Source organism: Amphiura filiformis, chromosome 11, assembly GCF_039555335.1.
Source record: "Amphiura filiformis chromosome 11, Afil_fr2py, whole genome shotgun sequence".
Lineage (NCBI taxonomy): Eukaryota > Metazoa > Echinodermata > Ophiuroidea > Amphilepidida > Amphiuridae > Amphiura > Amphiura filiformis.
In genome coordinates, this window is record NC_092638.1 from 59,679,259 (window position 1) to 59,701,133 (window position 21,875).

General features: G+C 34.6%; 1 protein-coding gene across 1 annotated transcript in view; it reads right to left on the bottom strand.

Moving 5' to 3' along the window:
• LOC140163821 (unconventional myosin-XV-like) overlaps positions 1-19,190 on the bottom strand; it is a 74,109-nt gene extending 54,919 nt beyond the window's left edge. Inside the window, exons 1-11 of the mRNA XM_072187137.1 lie at positions 19,036-19,190; positions 13,883-13,993; positions 13,067-13,155; positions 8,812-8,875; positions 8,063-8,172; positions 6,683-6,851; positions 5,502-5,608; positions 4,416-4,479; positions 3,259-3,537; positions 643-756; positions 45-103 (exon numbers count right to left, since the gene is read on the bottom strand). Coding sequence (XP_072043238.1) covers positions 45-103; positions 643-756; positions 3,259-3,537; positions 4,416-4,479; positions 5,502-5,608; positions 6,683-6,851; positions 8,063-8,172; positions 8,812-8,875; positions 13,067-13,155; positions 13,883-13,993; positions 19,036-19,044 — 1,175 coding nt within the window. The 5' untranslated portion in view covers positions 19,045-19,190. The remainder of the gene's footprint in view (positions 1-44; positions 104-642; positions 757-3,258; positions 3,538-4,415; positions 4,480-5,501; positions 5,609-6,682; positions 6,852-8,062; positions 8,173-8,811; positions 8,876-13,066; positions 13,156-13,882; positions 13,994-19,035) is intronic.
• Between the last annotated feature and the right edge of the window lie 2,685 nt (positions 19,191-21,875).

Here is a 21,875-nt window from a genome sequence, read left to right on the forward strand (position 1 = left end):
TGAGTTTCTGGCTCTCAACCCTCAACATGTATCTTTTATCTCACCTAGCTTGAATGGCTTGATCTTGTGTCCTTGGAATCAAAGTACTTTCCCCTCTTGCCTCCTATATATCATAAAAAAATACAAATAAATAATACAGAAAAAAATGTAAAATAATCTAAATCAAGGAAAAATATTTTCTATAAAGTATTATTATCTAAATAAAGAGCAAAGATAAGTAACATACAATGTAGAGTTTATTGATCAATGCTTAATTCAAGTAATTAGAACAAGGGCCAGTTTCACAAAGGCAAGAAAAATCTTAAATTTGATTGATCACATGTAAAACCCATTTATCCCATTAAGTTTTCCATCACCGCAAGCAAGAATTCTAACCACTGAGCCATGGGCGTTAACCTGATTGGATTGGATTATCTCCATACAAATTGTGCTTCACCAATCACTTGTACACTTTCCAATTGAAGAGTTTAACCAAGTCAATTTGCACCGCTTATACTTTGGATTTGTTTATTTTTCTTAATGGCAATATAGATCCATCTAGATACCTTAGTTTTACCATTTTGAAGGTTCTTTTGGGCAGTATAGATGCTTTTACTTTTTAAAACATTTGGAGGGATGTGATAAACATATGTTTCTACTTACGATTAGTCTGAATGTGATAGCTCTTTCTAAGTGTTCTGGTTGAAGGTTGAGGAATTTGGCAGCTAGTTTGATGGTTTGTTGGTTCTGTATCACCAGTCCATCACTACCTCCAAACTAAAACAAAACCAAATTTAAATCATAAATGTCATACTGCGGTGAAGAAATGATCATAAAATACATTATGAAAACTTTTTATCCACTGGGCTGTTCCATTCTGCCATACCCTGTGAAAAATTTCAGAAAAATCTTCAAATGGAATTGGCTTATTATTATTTTTGCAACCCATACTCCCCCTGTACATAATATGGCTATATACCTCTATCTTCCACAACTGGAGTGTAGGATGTGAAAGACTTTAGCTAAATCACAGTGGAGTGTAAATTTCAAATTGAAGAGCCCAATGTTGTGTAGGGATGTAGGCTATCAAGAGCTAGCCTCAGCCAAGGGGGTACTAAAATTCTGGTTTGATTTAAAGTAACCGACATACACATTACCCAAAGACCAAGAAAGGAGAGAGGGGAAAAATATCACATTTTGCCACACATCAGCCCTCCGCTAGGATCAGGCATTTATTTTGCCAATTGCAAAAATCCTTTACATGTATATACTATTAAAGACAACAACAATTTATCGTATATAAAAAGCAAAATGGCTAAGGCTTCAGCAAGCGTTAAGCATACAAAAAGATGCAAAATTGGGAAAATAGAAATATATGGAATACCGGTAAATAAAAGCAACGGAACTGTGATGAGATGAGGTACCTAAAAGGGGCACATAATATGATTTGAATAGGGTGAATTACGCTATATATTGTAAGGGAAGCTGCTTACAAGCAAAAATGTTGAGCAAAAGCTGATAGGGTGAGTTACGCTACATATTGTAAGGGAAACTGCTTACAAGCAAGGACCTTTAAAAGCAAAACGCTGAAGCCTTAGAAGCATACTGTAAACGTTCGCCTAATGGCGCACCTGGACTCCTTTGTCTTGGGGTAAATTCCATGTACAAATAGGGAGCTTCTTCCTCTAAAAATCCAAACAAGAATTAAGGGTATGTGCCCTTATTTGCTGGTGGGATTTTTATGGGAGGGCACTTTTAGTTTGTGTCTAAAATTCCAGTTATGTCAAGGGAGACCATAGCGCCATTAGGCGAACGTTTACGGTATTTAAATTCAAGATTTGTTCTTTTCCTTTGCTGGAGCCCGCGAGATGTTCCCGAGCATCCTTGTAGCTTTGTAGGAAAATAACCTATATATTTAAAAAGATAATCATTATTGATTAATTACTATACTTAACAAGCAAGGGTGCCTTATAAGGCTATAATTTGAGTAATTTTTTATATGGAATGTTGAAAATGATCCGCCATCACCCTCTAACACAATAGTATGCATATCATATATATCAAACATTGTATATGCTCATTCCTTTTCTGCATTTCCTTGGTTGGAACTTGCGAGATATTCAAAAGTGTTCTTGTAGGAGAGATGCCTACGACTTATGCATTTCTAAATAATATTTGTAATTACTCAATTGATTGGCAACATTTGCATCGAAAACAATTGATTTTTATGAACAGAGGTGTAAGCGAGGTAACGATCTACTCCCTGAAAAACATGCGAGCCAAAGGTGAGCACCTCGGAAAATTTCCGGAAGTGCACAGGGGCTTGTCCGGGGAATAGGCTGCAGGGTATCACTCACCTAAAAAAAAAGGTTTTTTTGCTCGTTTTTATGACGAATTATCATCATCAATACCGGAAATCTAAAAAAAAAAAAATTAAAAAAATTAAAATTAAAACTGTTCCGGATTTTTTTTATTTTGGCCACATTTCCGAATTCCGGAATTTCCGGAAGACTTGCACCTCTGTATGAAAGCATGAATGTTTTCTTCATGCTGCAATTTTTTTTTTTTTCCATAAACACAATATATCATTTAAAGAAAAAATTTTTATTGATATTTTTGGCTTTACAAGCAATTCATATTTTTCCTCAACCGCTTATGGGAGTGGCGGGTGGGAAAATTAAATTTCCGATCCTAGTCGGATGAGAGCTGAATGCGTTGTGATATTTGAAAAAGAAGACAAAGCCAATATCTCCAAAAAAGGCTTCCTCTCATTGGCTAACGAAAAAACTAGGAGGAATCTGCCATGCGAATGGGCCGCCCACCCGTTGCCAAACACGCCGATCGATGACCGCATGACAATGACCCGATTGACCTCCTAGTTCATGACCTTAAAAGTAATTTTAATGGACGCGACCATTCTCGGCATGGGTAAACTGGTTTCTTCAAGACGAGCATTCAGAAACATTATTATTATGGTGATGTGGATGTGGTGCATGTGGGAGTGTATATCATGTCTCTAAGTTATATATTGTTATAAAATAATGCTACATTATTTGGACACTCATGTAAACTCCTCTCAGACTTCAACTCCCACTCCCATTGCTCCCCTGGAAAAAAATCCTGGTGCCGCAACTGATTAACAAGCTGCATAGCATCACATTCCCCAGTGTGGCTTTGTTTTTTTTATGTGCTAAACAGGGCATGTCCCATATCCTGAGTGTGAAAGGACCATCCTGAAAACTGTAATTATTTGAAATTTAAAATTCTAAATAGTCTCACCTGTGCTGGCTGGAAAGCAACATTCCCAATATGCAAAATAGAAGCCAATATTCCAAACACAGTATCCTGCTCCACAGTGCTGAAATTGAGAACATCAAATGCTGTAGTAAGACTCAAGAAGTCTTCCGCATCTGGTTTGCCTTCTATCCTGCTGGATCTGCTCCCTTGGTTGAGGTAGTGGTATCTCTCAGCATCATAGAGTCCTAGTTTGGCTCTCTCTCCTGTTGACATACCTGCCAACATCTCGTAGAACACATGGTAATTTCTTTCTCCTGGTGCCTGAAAGTGAACAATTGAGACTGTTTTCAGTACAGCATATTGATGAACTTAATTATCACACCATGTTTTAAGGTCTTATGGTCAATTCCACACTCGCCAGACTTTCTCCCAAATGTGTTAATACTATGACTATGCAGTATTTTCAATTTGACTTATATTACTGTATTAATTCCAATAAGCGCCCCGGCTGCTAAACAAAGTCATTTTGGGTGGGCGCTTATTTTTTACCTGGTTCACCTGATTTTTTTGTAAGGGGCATTTATTAGAGACAAATTTATGTATGTTATAAAAGGGTCCGGAGACATTCTAGTAGCTTTTTGATGGAGAAAATTTATTGCAAGTTTACATAGTCCTACAGCTATTTCACTGTATCGACATCTATCTGTCACTTCTACATTAATGGTACTCATTTTAGCAAATTGAAAATACCCTGAGTGGGTGCTTATTGGGGAATGGACGCTTATTGGAACAAATACGGTACTTATCTGAAGGTGATATAGTTCTTCAATTCATGATGGAGTACTTTTAACATCTCTAAAGCAATTTTCTGACAACTCAGATAATATTGAAATTAAAAGGTTTTGAACCATTGTTTCATTAATTTTAAGTGTTATTTTTTCTTGCACCCCATGTGATGTGATTGCATCATCATGCGAATACAGTCAATACACATATGGGCATGGAAAGCTTGGCCGGCCAAGATAGACACCTGTGGCAAGCGATTCCTGCGTGTCTGGCACCTGAAGGGTCAATGGTTAAAACCGCACCCGAGAAAAAAAGTTTCTCATCTTCTGCTTTCTTCCTTCTTTCTTTCCTTCTCCCTCCACAAAATGCCCCTGGTTCAGTTATGTTAATCACAGATTAATAGTTACACTTACCTGTCTTACTATCCTAGATTTCTCCAGTAGGTAGTCTGTTGTTTTTGCACCTGAGATTACACCCCTACCAAAAGCAAAAAATATTTATACTATAGGTTGATAAATGTGTATCACTTGTTGGGGCTCGTTTGTTAGACGCATCAACATCTCAGTATGTGTGCATTATTTTGTACATTTTCTCAAGCAACAAGTGATACGCATTTATTAACCTATTTACATACATGATTTTTGCTATTTTTATAACAAAATTGACACTAAAAAAGTTGAAAAATACAAGCAAATATAAATGCATCAACCCACAAGAAAAATGAATGCATCCAAAAGCACTGCGCATAGTACGCGCACGTGCATATTCACACAATTAATGCATGTTTAACATTTTTCCAACATTTGCTCCGATTGGTTCTCGCTATCAAAGAGTGTATGAAAGATTAATATTTAGCTTTCCTTTACTCTAGACACTGTTTCAATACATAGTACATGTTTTCAGGAGGTTTAGATTTGCAGGCCAGAACAAATTTAAAACAAAAGTGTATTGAGAAAAGTAAACTTGTCAAAATTTAAACGTTTTCCATTCAAACATTGCACACAGGTTTATTTTGTAAAATATTTTTTCAATTTATTTCAAAAATCGTTATGTTGAGCTTACAGGCTGTAGATCCTATATTGATGTACAAGGTTCATGCAAAATCTTTAATCAGCTGAAAATCACTTTATAATAACTTGAAACTTCCACAAGATTTAAAAAAGTTTAGGGTCTGTCTGAAAAATATTCTGGTGACAGAATAAGCGTATGGTACAAATGTGTGTGAAGCGGGCAAACAATTTGGCCATTTTGCAGTTAAACTGTTGAAGCTAAAATAGCCAAATATGAGGTTAATTTGATCAGAAACCCACATATAGGTGTCAACATTGGGGGGGGGGGTGATTGTATGGGCCATCCTCCCCTGGCAAAATATTGGGGGAGATTTATCCCCTCACATCCCCCCGGGATCTACGCCTATTGTCCCATTATCCTAAATGGCTTGTCCTACCACAATTATTGCCCTGAACATTTTGGCGGTGGATGTACAAAAGAAAACTTACCCCTTGTTATAGAAGACTTCTGAGTATTTTCCAAATCTACTGGAATTGTCATTCCTCACTGTCTTTGCATTCCCAAAGGATTCTAACAATGGATTGGCTTCTAATATCTGTCAACAAAGAAATAAATTTAAAAAACAACCGTTTGTTAGAATAGTAATCAATACCGTAAAATGGGGTAACTTCGGTCAGCGGGGTAACTTTGGTCGGTCAAATATATTTTTTTAAATGGTCATATTTTCGTACAGCAATATTGTTTTTAGTCATATTTGGTGTCAATTTGTTAAGAAATATGTTTGAAAGAAATAATAATCGCTCATGTCCAATTTCCTCGAAATTTCTGAAAAAATCAGGATTTTTGACCAAAATGAGCGTTTTTTAACATTTTTTTCAGAAAAAATAAAAATCGATATTTGTGAGCAAGGATGTTTGCTTGATTAATTTTGTAGAGCCCAAATGTCACAAAAAACAACAACTTGTCCATATATAGCGAAGATCAATTTTTTTGATTTTTTTTTCTTCATGGATTGTAATACTCTGGCCAAAGTTGCCCCAAATGCAGGGTAACTTTGGTCAGGCTATTTTTAACCCCTAGGGCACCCTTATAAAATTATTAAAAAATCTTTTTCAACTTCAATGTGTAGAAGGAACCCTAATGTCATAAAAAAAGAGATAATTGAAATACAATTAGTTTTGTTTGGAAGCAGTGGTTTAAAAACTCTGAAAAGTGCCCAAAGTTACCCCATTTTACGGTACAAATTGAGTTTTGTATTTGCAAATTGCCATTGTAAAAAAAACCCTGACATTAGCCATAAATTTTTTGGTGTGCCTTTTTATTCCACTCTGATGCAAAACGACAATATTAGTTATTAATTTTGACCCAAAGTGGAGCAAATTTAAAATGATGATTTTTGTTATGTATTGGGGCAATTGAGGAGCAAAGCCAAGTTTGGGTTGTCCCACCCACCATGGTGCTATACCCAGGGGTGTGAGAGGCCTCAGACAAAAAAAAAAGAAAAATTGCAAAAAAAGATGAAAAACAGCATAAATATCAGGGTAAAAAACACCAACTATGGGTGAAAATTCAAAATTTTGGCAATACAAAAAGCTCTGAACTCTCACACCCCTGTATACATACCACATCCCATTATTACTACCGTGCCTCTCATCTCCATACAACTTACTTGTTCTGTAATCATATTTGTGTCATTATTCACTGCTGCTAGATATTGCATAATCAGTTTAGTACTCTCTGTTTTCCCTGCTCCGCTTTCTCCGCTGATAATGACACACTGGTTTCTGCCATTATCTGTCATGTTGGTGTATGCCCCAGAACCTATTGCAAACAAATGCCTAAAAAATACAAGACAAAAAATCTTATTGGGATATTCCAGAAAATAGACGCATACCCCCTAGAGGAGTTCGGATTTCCAGATTTTGACCAGTCATGATTGTTGGAAATCAAGACTTTTAAAGGCAAAAAAATCCAGCAAAAGAATAGTTCAAACTCAGAAATCTCAATTTGAGAGGCACATTTTGATGATTCTGTGATTTTTCATCTTGGATAACTATGATATCCACATTTCTTTAGGGGGTGTACACTGCACTTACTTTCTGGAATTTGTCATGATCTGGCCATGGATGTGGTGCTATGGGCAGAATTTTGCAGAGGTTTGTTTCAAAACAAACATTCATTGAACATTTCACTATTTGGGGCAACCCCTCTTTTCTCCAACAGTAACTTTTGAATTTTAACAGGTTTTGAACTTGCTGTCCTGGAGAGAATAATTAGACTATAATTTACATGCTACTTTAATTTGGCCATTATTTGGTCAAACACCAGAATACAATGCACTAGTGTGGGAGCTGCAGTGCAATGCACGTGTATTTGTCCCAATACATTTCAGAAGTCAAAATCGGACAACATTCAAGGCAAATTTAGTTAATGGCCTGAGCTTTTGATCCTTGCAGGATCTTTATTAAAGACAGAGTGCCAAAAACCTGAATGCATTGCAAATATGTGGGAGGTGCAATACACATATGTAGGAGGCCCAATACCTATCACAAGGCAAAATCAGACAACATTCAAGGCAAATTTGGTTAATGGCCTGAGCTTTCGATATCAAAGGCAGAGAAAACATTCAAGGCATAATATGTGACATGATCTGCTCCATGGGGGCCACAGGAGGCAGTTTTGAAAATTTAGTTACTATAATTACTACCTTTACTATACAAAGATAAGGCTATCAAATACTGAACACACCAAATGACTATCATACTTGGTTCTAAAGTTTTGTGATGTCTATTCTCTTATGTATTTTATTGTTTTTTTACTCAATATTTTTGCCATTATCTCAATTTCAAATTTGACTCCTTTGGCCCCCATGGATCGTATCACATATTCACTCCAGGTACTTCTCTTTATGGATATGACCCAAATGGAAAGTTTCACAATATTTTCTATGGTGACTTGAACACCAGTCAGGTAAAAACATGGTACAAATTTACTGATTACAAAATTTCTCTTGATTTTGTTGTTTTCTTTTGGAGATGCATTTACTTACGGAGGTAGATGGCCAATCCTCTGTCCCTCATATTGTTTCACCATGTCTAGTCCATAGATTTCAAACAATTGGTATGGGTTGACTGCTACTAAAATGCTACCTGTGTAAGTCTGAAAGTAAGCCAAAGGTACATGATAAGATGTGATCAGAGAAGCTGGTAATTCATTTATTATTATTTTTTTGATTATTGACTTTTTTGTGAAATATATAATATATAGGGACTAAATTAATACTTTTGCATCAAGGTTTACTTTTGCATCAATGTTAAACAGTTACCAAACACTTTGTGAAGTCAAGGTTTACTGTTTTGGAAGTGAGGGCAGGGCTTCAATAAATGAGGGAAATTATGGGGAAATCAAGTGAAAAACAATTTAAAAATCGTAAAAGCAAGAAACATACCTTCATAAGAATTTGTGAAATGAGAGAATTTTCTCAAAAAAATACATCATGTGTTTCAAGAAATTCAACATCTTGAATAAATGCAAAATTGTGTCATGCAGTACAAAACTGTCAAACATGCTTGAAAATGCATGATACTGTAGCGTAAAGCACCTTCAAAATGAGTTTAATAAATTCTTAATTTCAACCTTATATAGCTCGGGTGGCCTAAAAGAAAAGCATCAGCACCAATATCATTCACTTTCTTTTCATTTTTTTGGTATGTTTTTTGAATTTTGGTGACACCAAAATTTCAGAGCTAAATATCATATCATAACTACTTTTAACTAACTTAATGTTTTACTACTTACATATATATTGGCTTTTGCATATCTGGATGATAAGTTAAACAATATAGATCCTTCATGAAGATCTCTGTGAATCAGAAACAAATAAAATCCATATATTAAATTATCAGCCCTCAAATTAAGGATCTGAAGGGGCACGGCAACTTTTTAAGGGCAAGTTGATAATTTGTTTGTTTGTTTACCCAGGTTGGTCCGTGAGGAACACATGCTAATCCATGGAAAACCATGGACCGTTCCAAGCTCATACAAATGCACAAGCCTGGATAGCCAGTGTAGGCTAATATATGCATGTTGGCCTAGATAGCTTTGATAAACAAAGCAAGAAATGGAAGAAAATAGCTAGGAAAAAGAGAAAAGAGAGAAGGCCACTCCCAAACACAATTGTACAATTTTACTCTTAGCCCTTACTTTGTGAGAAAAAAGCAAAAAATGTGTGAGGCCTCACACATTTTTTGCTTGCTTCTGTAAGGTATCATTGCATTTGCTCACACTTGTAAAAGGGTTAGACCCGAAACGTCGTGTAATTTAATGTATTTTACATTATTATCAGGCGCTGTGCCAAACTTTGTTTACCCAACTGTCGACCATATAAATAACCAGCGTCACACAGAACTTCGACCTCTATATATATATAGAATGTATATACTTGTATATGCATTTCTGTTAAGTTGAAACCATGACAAATTATCCGTCTGATGATCGGTATACCCAATGATCGTAAGTGAGGGTATGCTGTGAAACTAGTAGTAACGGTTGCCTTTTCCAGAGGTCTATACTTTGAATTTGTTTCTTACGCTCACCTGTAATGGGTTTGAGCACTTTTAATTCCAAAGTTAGTCACCTGAAAAACAATACTTGTTATATATATATATATATATATATATATGGTAAGTGGAGTGTAATTAGGCACATTTAATATCATGCCTATTCCATGTTATTTTGTACCAGTTCTGTGATTGGTTACTTGGTTACTTGGATCTACAAGTGTATTAATGTGTAGTTCAATGGCTACTTGATTTTAGGGGTGTATCAATGTGTATTATGTGTCAAAAATTGACATCTAAAATCAAAAATAATAATAATGACACAATGGTATCATATCCATATAATTCCTATATATATAGTAGGCCTATTCATCATTTTAGGTGTGTCAGATAAGAAAGGGCAAAGTTTAGGAGTTAATCAGTTAATTACAGATTGATTGATATCATGCACTAATAGAAGAGAAGGTGTGAACTTTGACTATCAAACTACCAAATGTATTAGGTTAACATGCTTATACGTCTTTGCTATGTCATATACACGTATAAGTATAACTTGATTGCCAGGTCTGAAATTGCAATAACAAAGCAAATGATGATATGAGTGCCCATACATGTAGGTGCTTAATCATAATCTCACTTCTAACCTACAAATTAAAATAACGACAAACATGAGAAATCAAGAGTGATATTTTAGCCTATACACATGATTTTAAATGCTTAGTTTGTGGCAACTTGATGATTGTTGTTATCAGAAAATAATGTAAAATAAGGGCTTTTGGTATTTTTTCTAAAAATTGATCAAATATAATTATGATATAAATTTTTACTCCCAATTAGTTCAAACTAAAAGAAAATAAAGAGTGATAATTCGGCCTACACACGATTTTGAATGCTTGGACCTATGTCTGATCATTTATTGATTGTTGTGAGTCGGAATATATGTAAAATAATGGTTTGTGTTAATTTTTAACTCTGGTAAAATAAAAAAAAGTATTGTTCTGACATTGGGAGTAAGTAGAATTGAGCAGAATTTTGATTAATTTATATCAGTGGCATAGCGTGAGTCATCCTATGGGGGAGGGCACCGACCATGATTGGGGGGGGGGCAGGCCTGATGGGGGGACATAAACCATTTTTCTGCAATTTTCCTATGGGATGTTCTAAATTTTCAAAATTGATTGGGGGATGTGCCCCACCCTCCACCTTCGTTGCCAATATGACGCTATGCCATTGTGAAAAATACTTGTATGTTATTGAAAATTTTATTTTGAGAATTCTTTTGTCAAAATTAAGACCTGGCATGTTGAATTTAGAAATTGAGATGGGTAGGTACGGAGGTGTACCTCGAGAAGAAAGGTTTTGTAAAGTTTGCAACTCGGGTTTAGTTGAAGATGAGTTTCATTTTGTACTTGTATGTAATTTTTTTGTTATTGAGCGACAACGCTTCATTCCCCAATATTTTTATCAAAATCCTACCACTTTTAAATTTTGTATACTAATGCAAACTACAAATAATTATATTTTAAATAATTTGAGAAAAATTTTGTTACTCGCATGTAAGAAAAGAGATAAATGTTTAAGCGAATTATAATAAATTATTTCCTGTTATTATCAATGTATTTTGGGGTCGGTGGCCTATTATACTGTAAATAAAATCCTCTTTTGAGGAACGAAATTGTAAATTGTATTATAAGCGCTCCAAATGAAGAGAGTTCAGATTCAAAAACCGATATATTCATTTGTCTCAATTTGAGATATAGACAAATATAACTTGGCAAATACAAAGAACATAATAATAAAATATGTACTGTTTTTGACCAAAGTTTAAAAAATACATGTATACATTGGATTTTTGAAAAATTCAGACGTAGGTGGCCTCAACACAAAATGTTTACAAATGGTGTTTATCAGCTTTTGTATACAAACCCTTAAAATGCACATAGCAAGAACACTGGTGTCCAAGTGTTCAAGAAGATTATTCCCAGTTTTCTTTCCATCTGATTACGACACCTGTATTATCAACTTATCATTGTCCTCTATCACTGTTGAAGGTGATCCAGGTGCTAATTGTGTTTGTACTGGTCAAGATTAGAGGACATATCTTATCATCAGGAAGATTCTGATGATCTTCTGAGGAAACAAGGAGATGTGTGCTATCTGGGGATTCCCTATATATATCCATATTATGTCTGTGGCTAGGTTTCAGTTTGACAATCTTATTTGTTTTCAGGTTTTCTAGGGCTTTCTATGCATGAAACAAATGCCCCTTGTTTTGGTTATCATAAGCTTCTTTTATCGGTTATTAATTTTTTATGTTAAACTTCAATGACATAAAGCCATAATGCACGATCTTATAATATAAAATTGGTTAATTTTTTTTTCAAACCTGATTTTTTTGCATATTTGTAATGTTTACACAGGTCCCAACTTGCACCTAAATGGAATCGGCTAAATTTGTTGTCTTTGTAGGTCAAGAGAGCCAAGTTCGACATATTATCATAATTTAAAAATTATGATAATATGTCCTCCCATAGAAATGCGTGTTAAATGGCCAAAATAACCAGTTCTTTCACTTAATACCTTGTTATTTCAACCTAAAATGGACAGCAAACCTTCCCGTCAGTTATAACTAATATTATTTCAACATTTTGAATAAAGAATAACAAAATCAAACTTTGATGGAAATCGTACATTAAGGCTTTAATAGCCAAATGGTATAATTTCGAAATGTTCGGTTTTCATATCATTACCATACACTATATAACTGTATTAACCAGCTCTTAATCAGCACTGGCAATCAGTGGGTCAGCGTTAATTATGATCACTTGTATTGCTGAGTGTGCTGATTGCATATGTGGAAGAGGCAGCGATTTCATGTAACACACTACCTCGCGTCACATGCTGAAGATGACTTCTGCGCATCACACATTTGCAATGACATGCCAAATCATATGGCCCTGGCAGTGTCCATTGCATGACTGTGAAAACTTATCAATTGATTGATTGCTTGATTTCAAATTCATGTCTACTGAATGATAAATTTGTTTTCCCCTAAATATTATTTATTTGTTCTTTGTCTAGAGCTTTCTGAGCATCATATAGGTTCTTTTATATGGAGAACACTGATATCCAGAGATACACATGTATACTCTTGTACGGAATCCAGTTTTATTACTTTATTTCAACCATTTGAAGGTAATTTCCTTATTACCTGCAGCAGTAATGCACTGGGCTATTCCAGAAAATAAAAGCACTCCGCTACAGAGGGCACTGGAATTCCACACTCTTTTTCCCAAAAAATATATTTGTCCTCTATAGGGGGGTCTTTTATTTTCTGAGGGGCTTTCAGAGTTATGCTGGGGCTTAATGGCTAAAATCGCCAAAAAAAGCGGTCGATTTTTCATGATTTTTAACAAAGTGCAGGGGGCTTCAGCCCCAAAGCCCCCCTGGACATGCCACTAGTACAACTTTCAATTGGCATTGATTTCCCTTACCTGAGTTGTATCATGTCATCAATAGCCTCTAATTCTATGTTGTCATGGCGTATACGTACATTGTTCTGTGGGTCCATGATGTCATAAGTCTGAAATTATTACAATTATGATATTAATAATAATAAATAATAAATAATAAATAATAAATAATAAATAATAATGATACAATTGAACATCATTTAGCACACAATTGTCAGGGATTTGGATTTAAGTTTGTGTTAACAGGATTTGTTTCTTTTTCACATCTGTAAATCTGAACTTATTGATCAAATGATTTTTGCAAGCTGTGGAATGAAGGGCCGTTCATGACTAACAAGGTTAGATCTTGGTATTTGAACTGCAAGGTTATGAGATGTAATGGAACAACAGAGATGAGGGTCAATCTGGAGTTTGCTAGGCAGTAGTTGGCCAATAACTCTGGAGCAATACCACAGTACATTCGATGGAACATAGGAGTGGCACCAACTGCTTTGTGGTGGACAAAAGGCTGAACTTGATTGGAGGTGGGAGCATTCCCAGGGAAATCTATGATGTGAATAGCATGCCTTTGGATTGCATTTAACTTTTACAGCGATGTAGCACTTAGTATTTTCAGTATTATTCTATTTTCTTCAATATTGAAATATTCTCAAAGATAAAATCATTGCAAAATACTGGATATCAGTAGTAGATGTCAGCTCTGCCATATCTCCTGTCCTTCTTACTTTGCATACAGGATATTCAATCCTAAGTCCTACTCCAATTGACTCTCTAACATGACCAGGCAGAGTATACATAGAGTCTGCCTCAGGGTCAAATGACCCATACCCTTCTTACCTTTCCATCCACAGGACATTCAATCCTGAGTCCTACTCCAATTGCCTCTCTGACACGCCCAGGTAGTGCATACATAGAGTCTGGCCCAGGGTCAAACCACACCAATGACCCCTGTAGAATAAAAACATAAGAATTAACATTCATATGAGTGGACCATAGATTTTATAACTAACCAACATTTTTAAAAATGCTGCTTTTACACAAACAAAACCCACCTCTTCTACTTCCCCATCATACCTTAACTGCTACCCCGTACTGGTACATCAGAATATTACAAAACAGGTCCCAAGTTCAAATCTTCAATTATCTGCCAATTTGTTTTATGTGTTATGTATTGGGACAGTTAAATAATGTTGGTTGTCATTTTATGTTTTCAATTTATTCAGAGGTTTGAATGAACAATTGATCCAGTTTTTAAATCCCACATTTGATCAGATACAAAATAAGTATTTCAAACCAATTTTCAAATTTTTCGTTTTCTCAAGCACAGGGTGCTATTTTGTTTAAACAAGTAGGCCCTACTTAAGGTCTAGGGGTTCCTAGTGGAAAGTTAGGTAGGGGATATGTGGCAGATACGGGTAGCATCTTGTATAGCTTGTATAGGTTTACCTATGGGTCACAAATTTCAGAAATTGATTTAGAGTTATCTTAACACATTCAATCCAAGGAACATTCATTCCTAAGTTTGAATGTCATTCAACCTTCACACATTTCTCAATTTTGCATTGTTTTTCACAAAATTTGGCACAATTTTTCTCATTTTGACCAGTAATTATTTTAAAGTCCAGAGCATTGGTATGTTTTAAGGTCCTTTTTAGTCAAATTTGGTATATTTTCAGGATCAGTTTTCAGAATTCCACTCAATCCAAAATCAAGAACCCGGGCATGTAGGCTATAGTGAGCAAATAGTTGTTTCCATAATATTATTTGACCACTTATGTCTACTGAATTATCTGCATGCTCTCTGAACACATTTTAAACAGGTTACTAGTATATTTTGGGTTTTGGTTCTGCTAAAACCCTTTAACAACATATTAATTATTGAGTTTTATAAAGGTTGTGAAAACATCTGAAAACTTTTTGTATGAAAAAACACTACAACAACATTATATGTCAAAATGTTATTGTAATATATAGAATTGCAGATTATGTAATACTATAAGTAGTGTTGAAGTTTAATTTAAATTATTCTTATTGTAAAACATTTTTTGCCAAATATTTTGTCAACAGTAAGTTTTCAAAAATGTTTTTGAATGCATGAAAATATTTTCTGGCAACCTTTTGAGAATGTCGAAATTGTTTTGTGTTTGCTGGGCTATGTGATGTGATCAAGCAAAAGTTTGATGTTGTGGAACTAGATTTGAGAGATTTTATTGTGTTATATTTAGGGGAAACTTCTAAATTTTTGACTTAATTATGTTGTTTTTGCAGTGAAATAAAGTCATTACAATGTGTAAAAATATCTAGTTAAGTTCAGTTTAGGAGAAAAATAGGTTTGTCTCAAAGCTCACAAGTGGTTTAAAAACAAATGCAAAATGCAATTTTTTTATTATTATTCCTGACTTGGTATTTTTATGGTATTTTAAGAAAAAAAATCAGATTTTCGTTCAATTTTTTTTCTTTTTTTTCAAATCGTGTGATTTTACAAATGCACGCGCAAGCTTTGAGACAAACCTTTTTTTGGCCTTATAGGCCTAAATTACACTAACATAAACGTGATACAACCATAATAGGTTAAAATTTAATAGGTTATAATTTAAAAATATATTTTTAAATATTTTATTGTTTTAAGTTTTGTTATTGTTATGTTCATTATGCAGAATGTCAAAATTTATTATGGTTCAGATCATTTTGGTAGGATTTTTGGTCTAGACAGGTCTAGATCATTTTGTCATAATCATGGTCAACATAATTTTATGTGTCATTGATGCAACTATCTAGGTCATTAAACTGAGCAAAATCTCATGTGTTTCCATATCTACATAACTACCATTCAAATAATACGTTGCTATTGCTAATTAGAGTTTTTAATTTCTGGAAGCTACCACATTTAACCATCCAACCAGTGAGTTGAACCAATTTAAAACTAGCCTATGTAACTAAGGAGGAGTAGTGTACTTTGAACCCAGAGACTCCCTATAACCACTATATGCAGTGTATGACAAGAAATGTCAACATTTCAAGCTTTTAGGGCTACTATTACATTGCTTATTTTTAATGTATGTGTGTATGGTAGCTATGCACGTACACGTAAAGAAGCATTCATATTATAATTGCCCTCATTTTCAAATTTTTACCCTTTACAGTATAAATTTTAGAATCATTAACAATCAGAAATGTTATGTTTCAAGCATACATAAGTCATTTTGATTATAAGTAGTTCATGGTTATTCATAATACATTACCAAATAATATCTTGTTCTGTAAGTGCACTTATCCAAGAGGATACTCAAGTTTGGTTTGGATATAGGGATGTGCTGCTGAGAATTTGAAAGTGGACCCATCAATATACCAATTTTTAAAGTAATTTGGACCAATTGATATACAAAAAGTCATTTTTTACTCCTACCATGCCTACCCCTGCATGAAAATGTAAAAATGTACCCAAGAAGGTTTGAAAAATTAACAAATAAAAAAAAACTCTTTCATGTTAAACTGTTCAAATTAGTCAATTTTTAGGGACGTTACACAATACTACCCCCAGTGAACACAAAAATGTTTTTTGAAACATTATAAATATGTTATAACATGCTTTGGTTTTGGTTTGGTCAAAATGTTTCAATTACATTCAAATGTCAGATTAGGTAAAAGTCATGAAAACATTTTTAAAATGTTTTGTATTAAAAAACACTGCAACAAAATTTTTAAAATGTTGTTAAAATATAATATTGTAAAATATTTTTGGCAAATATCTTTCAAAAATATTTTTGTCAACACTTAAGGGGTGGGGTATGGACGTTTGGACAGTATTTATTGTGGGACATTAGAGCACATCAGACATATCGAATTGCATTCTGAATACAAAGAATGTCATTCTGATATCAAATAATTTTGATTTTTTGAAATTCGCAATTTAATACACATTTTATGGCAAATCATTAAAAATCAATATTTTTGATATTTAACAGTACTTGAAGTAAACTTTATAAATCTGATGATTTATACTTAAAGTGTATGTAGGTGGGATGAAAAGCCGACGATCAATTGAAAATTTTGACCTTTCGTATTGAAGCTAAGGATTTTTTCCATAAAACACCAAAAAAAATTAGGTCTTTTTGGGGAAAAATCCATATCTTCAATATGAAAGGTCAAAATTTTCAATTGACCGTCGGCTTTTCCTCCCTGCTACATTCACTTTAAGAATATATCATTAGATTTGTAAAATTTACTTCGAGGACTGTTATATATCAAAATTTGAAAATATCAAATTTTTATAATTTGTCATAAAATTTGTATTATATTGTGATTTTCAAAAAATGAAAATTATTTGATATCAGAAAGACATGCTTCGTATTCAGAATGCAATTCGATAGGTCTGAGGTGCTCTCATGTCCCACAAAAAATACTGTCAAACGCATAATAAACGCTCATTTTAGATCCCTTAAAGAGACACTCACAGATGTTAAGTTTAACTGCTTGATAAAATAATAAACAAGCATACATAAGTCAATTTGATCACAAGTAGTTCATGGTTATTCATAATACATTACCAAATAATATCTTGTTCTGTAAGTGCACTTATCCAAGAGGATACTCAAGTTTGGTTTGGATCTAGGGATGTGCTGCTGAGAATTTGAAAGTGGACCCATCAATATTCCAATTTTTAAAGAAATTTGGACCCATTGATATACCAAAAGTCAATTTTTTTTACTCCTAAATGTAGCCAGACGATATAAAAATCTCATTTTTTTAGAATGTAGGAGGATGAGGCTGTGGATCACAAAATGTCCCTTTAAAGCATTTTATACCTTTATATAACACAGTCACAACATAAACATTTTGTGTTTGATGGGTAAGTCCACTTTTTCCATGTAAACCCATTATTTATGAAAAACATCCACCTTTTGGGAAGTTCTGCACCCCCTGCACAAAATCTATGACCCTGATCAGGAGCTTCTTTCCAAGCAATTTCAGTATTATGGCAAGAATTTGCCTTGACATGCATAACAATTGTGGGAAGATTTGAATTTTGGTACGAAATTAAGTTTGCTCATTGCTTGAGAAATAAACATTTTACATGACCTACACACTGGTCAATAACAGGCAAGCTTACTGATAGCCTGTGGTCATTTCTGACATTATTAACACTAATTAATATATGCACAATTACCCCAAGACAAAACAACTCAAAGGCCAATACAAAGGTTGCCACAGAAGAATGTGCACAGCTTTTACCATTTTAATATTTACATTTTTGTCTTTTTTTAGGCTTTGAAGTAGGAAAAATAAAATAAAAACATTAGTGTATTCACATTTATAGCCTTTTCAACTAAATATAAACAGCCCCATTTTACTTCTGAGACAAACCTAGTTTTATGGGTTTTTGTTTGTTTTTTGTTTGTTTGGGGTTTTTTTTTTTTTTTGGGGGGGAGTGCATTTGATACACAAATGTTTGACTCAATATAAATATGTTATAAAAATACAAAACATCAGAAATTTTATGATTGTGTATCATATAGAAAATAAATAATAATGAACAGGTATCAGTATCCTTATTTCTCATCTTTCTTGTGTCATATTTTTTTTATTGTTTGCTTTGTAACATCCTAACTATCGATGACCCTTTCACAGTAATTTGGTTCACTTTGGGGAATCTGTCAGGAGTCAGGTGTGCTGCATCTTTTCTCATTTTTGTTGGAATTTTCAATCAAATATTGATCAATCAAGTGATTGATCACTTGTTCAATCAATTAGTCAATCAATCAATGATCACCACTATATCATTTAAACCAGTAGGGTGCCAGGATTTGGGGGGGGGGGGGCATGGACGAAAAGTGAATTTCAGGGGGGTCACCAAATTTTGCATAAATTGCTGCCACTGCACTCAACCATCCAACAAGCCAACCAACCAACTAATCAATCAATAAATTAATCAATCAATTCATCTATCAATTAACTACTGCCAAACTACTTTTCCGTTTTAATAAACTCACCAGCTCCATGGTGGCTTGCTAATATTCCACTCCTTTTGTCAAAAAATGTATATTCCTCTTGAAAATCCAATAAAGTTCCTGGTAAAATCAAGTATCAATCCTTAGACAGTCTGTATCTCATATCATCCTAGCACTCCATTCCAGTTCATATGCCAAGTTACATTACATCCGCTGCCTCACAAGGCCAATGACTCTATGTACGATAGAGTGACTGCCTTCAAACAAACTTTCTGGTCCGTTTCACAAGACGTGGTGGTGGTAGTGGTGTCGGCAGTCAACTCTGGTGTCAATAAGATGGACTCTGGGTAACACCCGACCGGATTCCATATACTCTGCTCGTGGACTGTGTGTGTGTATATTCTATTTGCACAACCTATATTGTAGACATAGAGATATGAATTACTGATAAGGGTTGAGGGACATCCTTATTCTACACTATAGCAAGTCCATTTTATGACTTATATAAAACTGATGTCAGATACTAATATGGGGTTGAGTTGATCACGTAATTCATGAGATGACACAGGTGTGGACAAATAAAGATGACACAGTTTTTTGAGAAGCAGTGAAAATTTAATAATTCTGTGACCCAATCAAAGTAAATTAAGAACAATGTCACCCAAAGTTGTTTGAGAGTTGTAAGCTGATTTACATTGAAATCCTTTTTTTTTTTTTTTTTTTTTTAATATATGAATTAACCCAATGTTTTTATTTGACTTTTGTAAGTCAAAGCTGATTAAAAAAAAAAATTTAAAGAATCAAAAATCTAAATTTACTTTTCAAAACATTTTCCTCAGTTTGCTTTATCTGGTCACATATCCTTAGTCTGTGTAAGTTGGACCCATCCCTGAATTGTTGCAATAGAGTTGGTGATCATGCAATTTTTAACAGCAGTCGCTCATGTGACATCAACAATTCGAAAACTCGAAACGGTAGGAAGTCTTGCAATTATAATCAACACTTAACTAAATTAAATTGAAAACAACTTCATTGAATTGATAACAACTTCCCTGGATTTGAACCTGGCTCAAAGTTTACTACTCTTTTCCTGATACCAGACAATTATGTAACTACTTTTTCAACATCAAGGGCGATGAAAATGTTCAATAATATCAAATTATAATTTGACTGCTCAGTGTCACAAAGGGGTAAGTGTAATAGCTGCCATATGTATGAGTACAATATACTGTGTGTAAATGGCTAAAATGTTCACAGGGCAGCTATTGCACTTGCCCACTTCTGGCACTAAGCAGTCAAATTATACAAACAAGGGAAAGAGGCTTATGCATCATAAACTGGAACATAGAAACATTCAAACATTACAAACTAGCGCACAAGATCAAATTAATGATGCTTCATCATTATTCTTAACATATCAATATACAGGGGAAAGAAGAATTATACATCACACACATTCTCTTGGTCGGGCTGACGTCACAAAGGGAAATAGCCTTGTAAAACCAGTGTGCGCATGTGCAGTTCCCCTTTCTCGAGCTGGTTGCTATGCGGGCGCTTGTGCAAAGGGGACGAAGGGGACAATGTTCCCGGATGACCGACCGAGTGAATGTGTGCTGTGTGCGATGCGGAATTCTTTCCCCTGTATAGTCAAATTATAGTTTGTCCCTTCTCAAGTTGAAAGTAACACACGTTGTATTTCTTAGTGGCAGATTCAAATCAGTGCATTTACATGGCTGCAACGCCAGCATAAGAACAAATCCCTCTTCTTCGCGTATGTACATGCCCCACAGGATTAGGTTAGCTTGCATGATTCAAATCTGAAAACTGCAAAATCCAACATGAGACAAGACAGATTACATAACAAGTAAGATCTATCTGGGACTGTATTACAAATTTGTAGAAAGAGCAGTGGCAGTGCCAGGGGATAGGGCACTCCCCACCCAAAAAATGTTCACTATTTGTAGCTATTTGTGACAAAAATTGTCATATTTTCGGCAAATTTGGGTCAATTTTAAGACCTCTGAAATTCACTTTTACCCAGCAGTGTCATCACCAAGGAATCTCCTGTGCTGCCTCTGAGAAAGAGTAAAGGAAAGGTCCAAAGAGTTGGGTTTATCTGCAATGGGCACAAGCATGCACATGAAGACTGTGTATGCATAGCTCAGTTTGATTCATTGGTTGGCATAGTAAAAACTACTTGATATTTGTTACACATAAAGAGCGCATCCCCAGGGGGGTCACTCCCATTTTGGCCTGTACACCATCCGCGATAATCAACTTTTGAAAAGCACCCTAAACAAGGATTTAACCCTTGGCTAAAACGACACCCTAAACAGGGATTTCATTCCTAACATCAAATTTCATACCCTAAATTTCATTTCCGTGTATTTAGAAATTGCAATTTTGCTACTCTTTTTTCCAATTTTTCATGTTTTTGACACCCTAAATGCGATACGCGCGTATCGTGCCTACCCACGAAAAACTACCCTTTTTACGCATTTTCATTATCGCGGATGGTGTACAGGCCACAATGGGAGTGAACCCCCCGGGAGCGCATCATAGACCATGGAGTAAACATTGCTGCTTAATTACCATAATTAGTAAGACTATGTAATAGATTTCATCACCTTTATTACACTTTAAAATTACAACTGCTAACAATATAATACATCTGATAGATTTCCAGATGGATTGACAAAGATTACATACCACACATTTTTGCAGGGTTTTTACTATGTATTTACTATAGGCCCTAATGATAGTAAGACTTTGTAGTAAAATTATTAAAATTGAATCCCACGCTAATTGTTTTCTCATCTGCACTACCACTTACTACTGTTATCCAAATCATAAGACACTGATAGCTTTACTAAAATTTCATG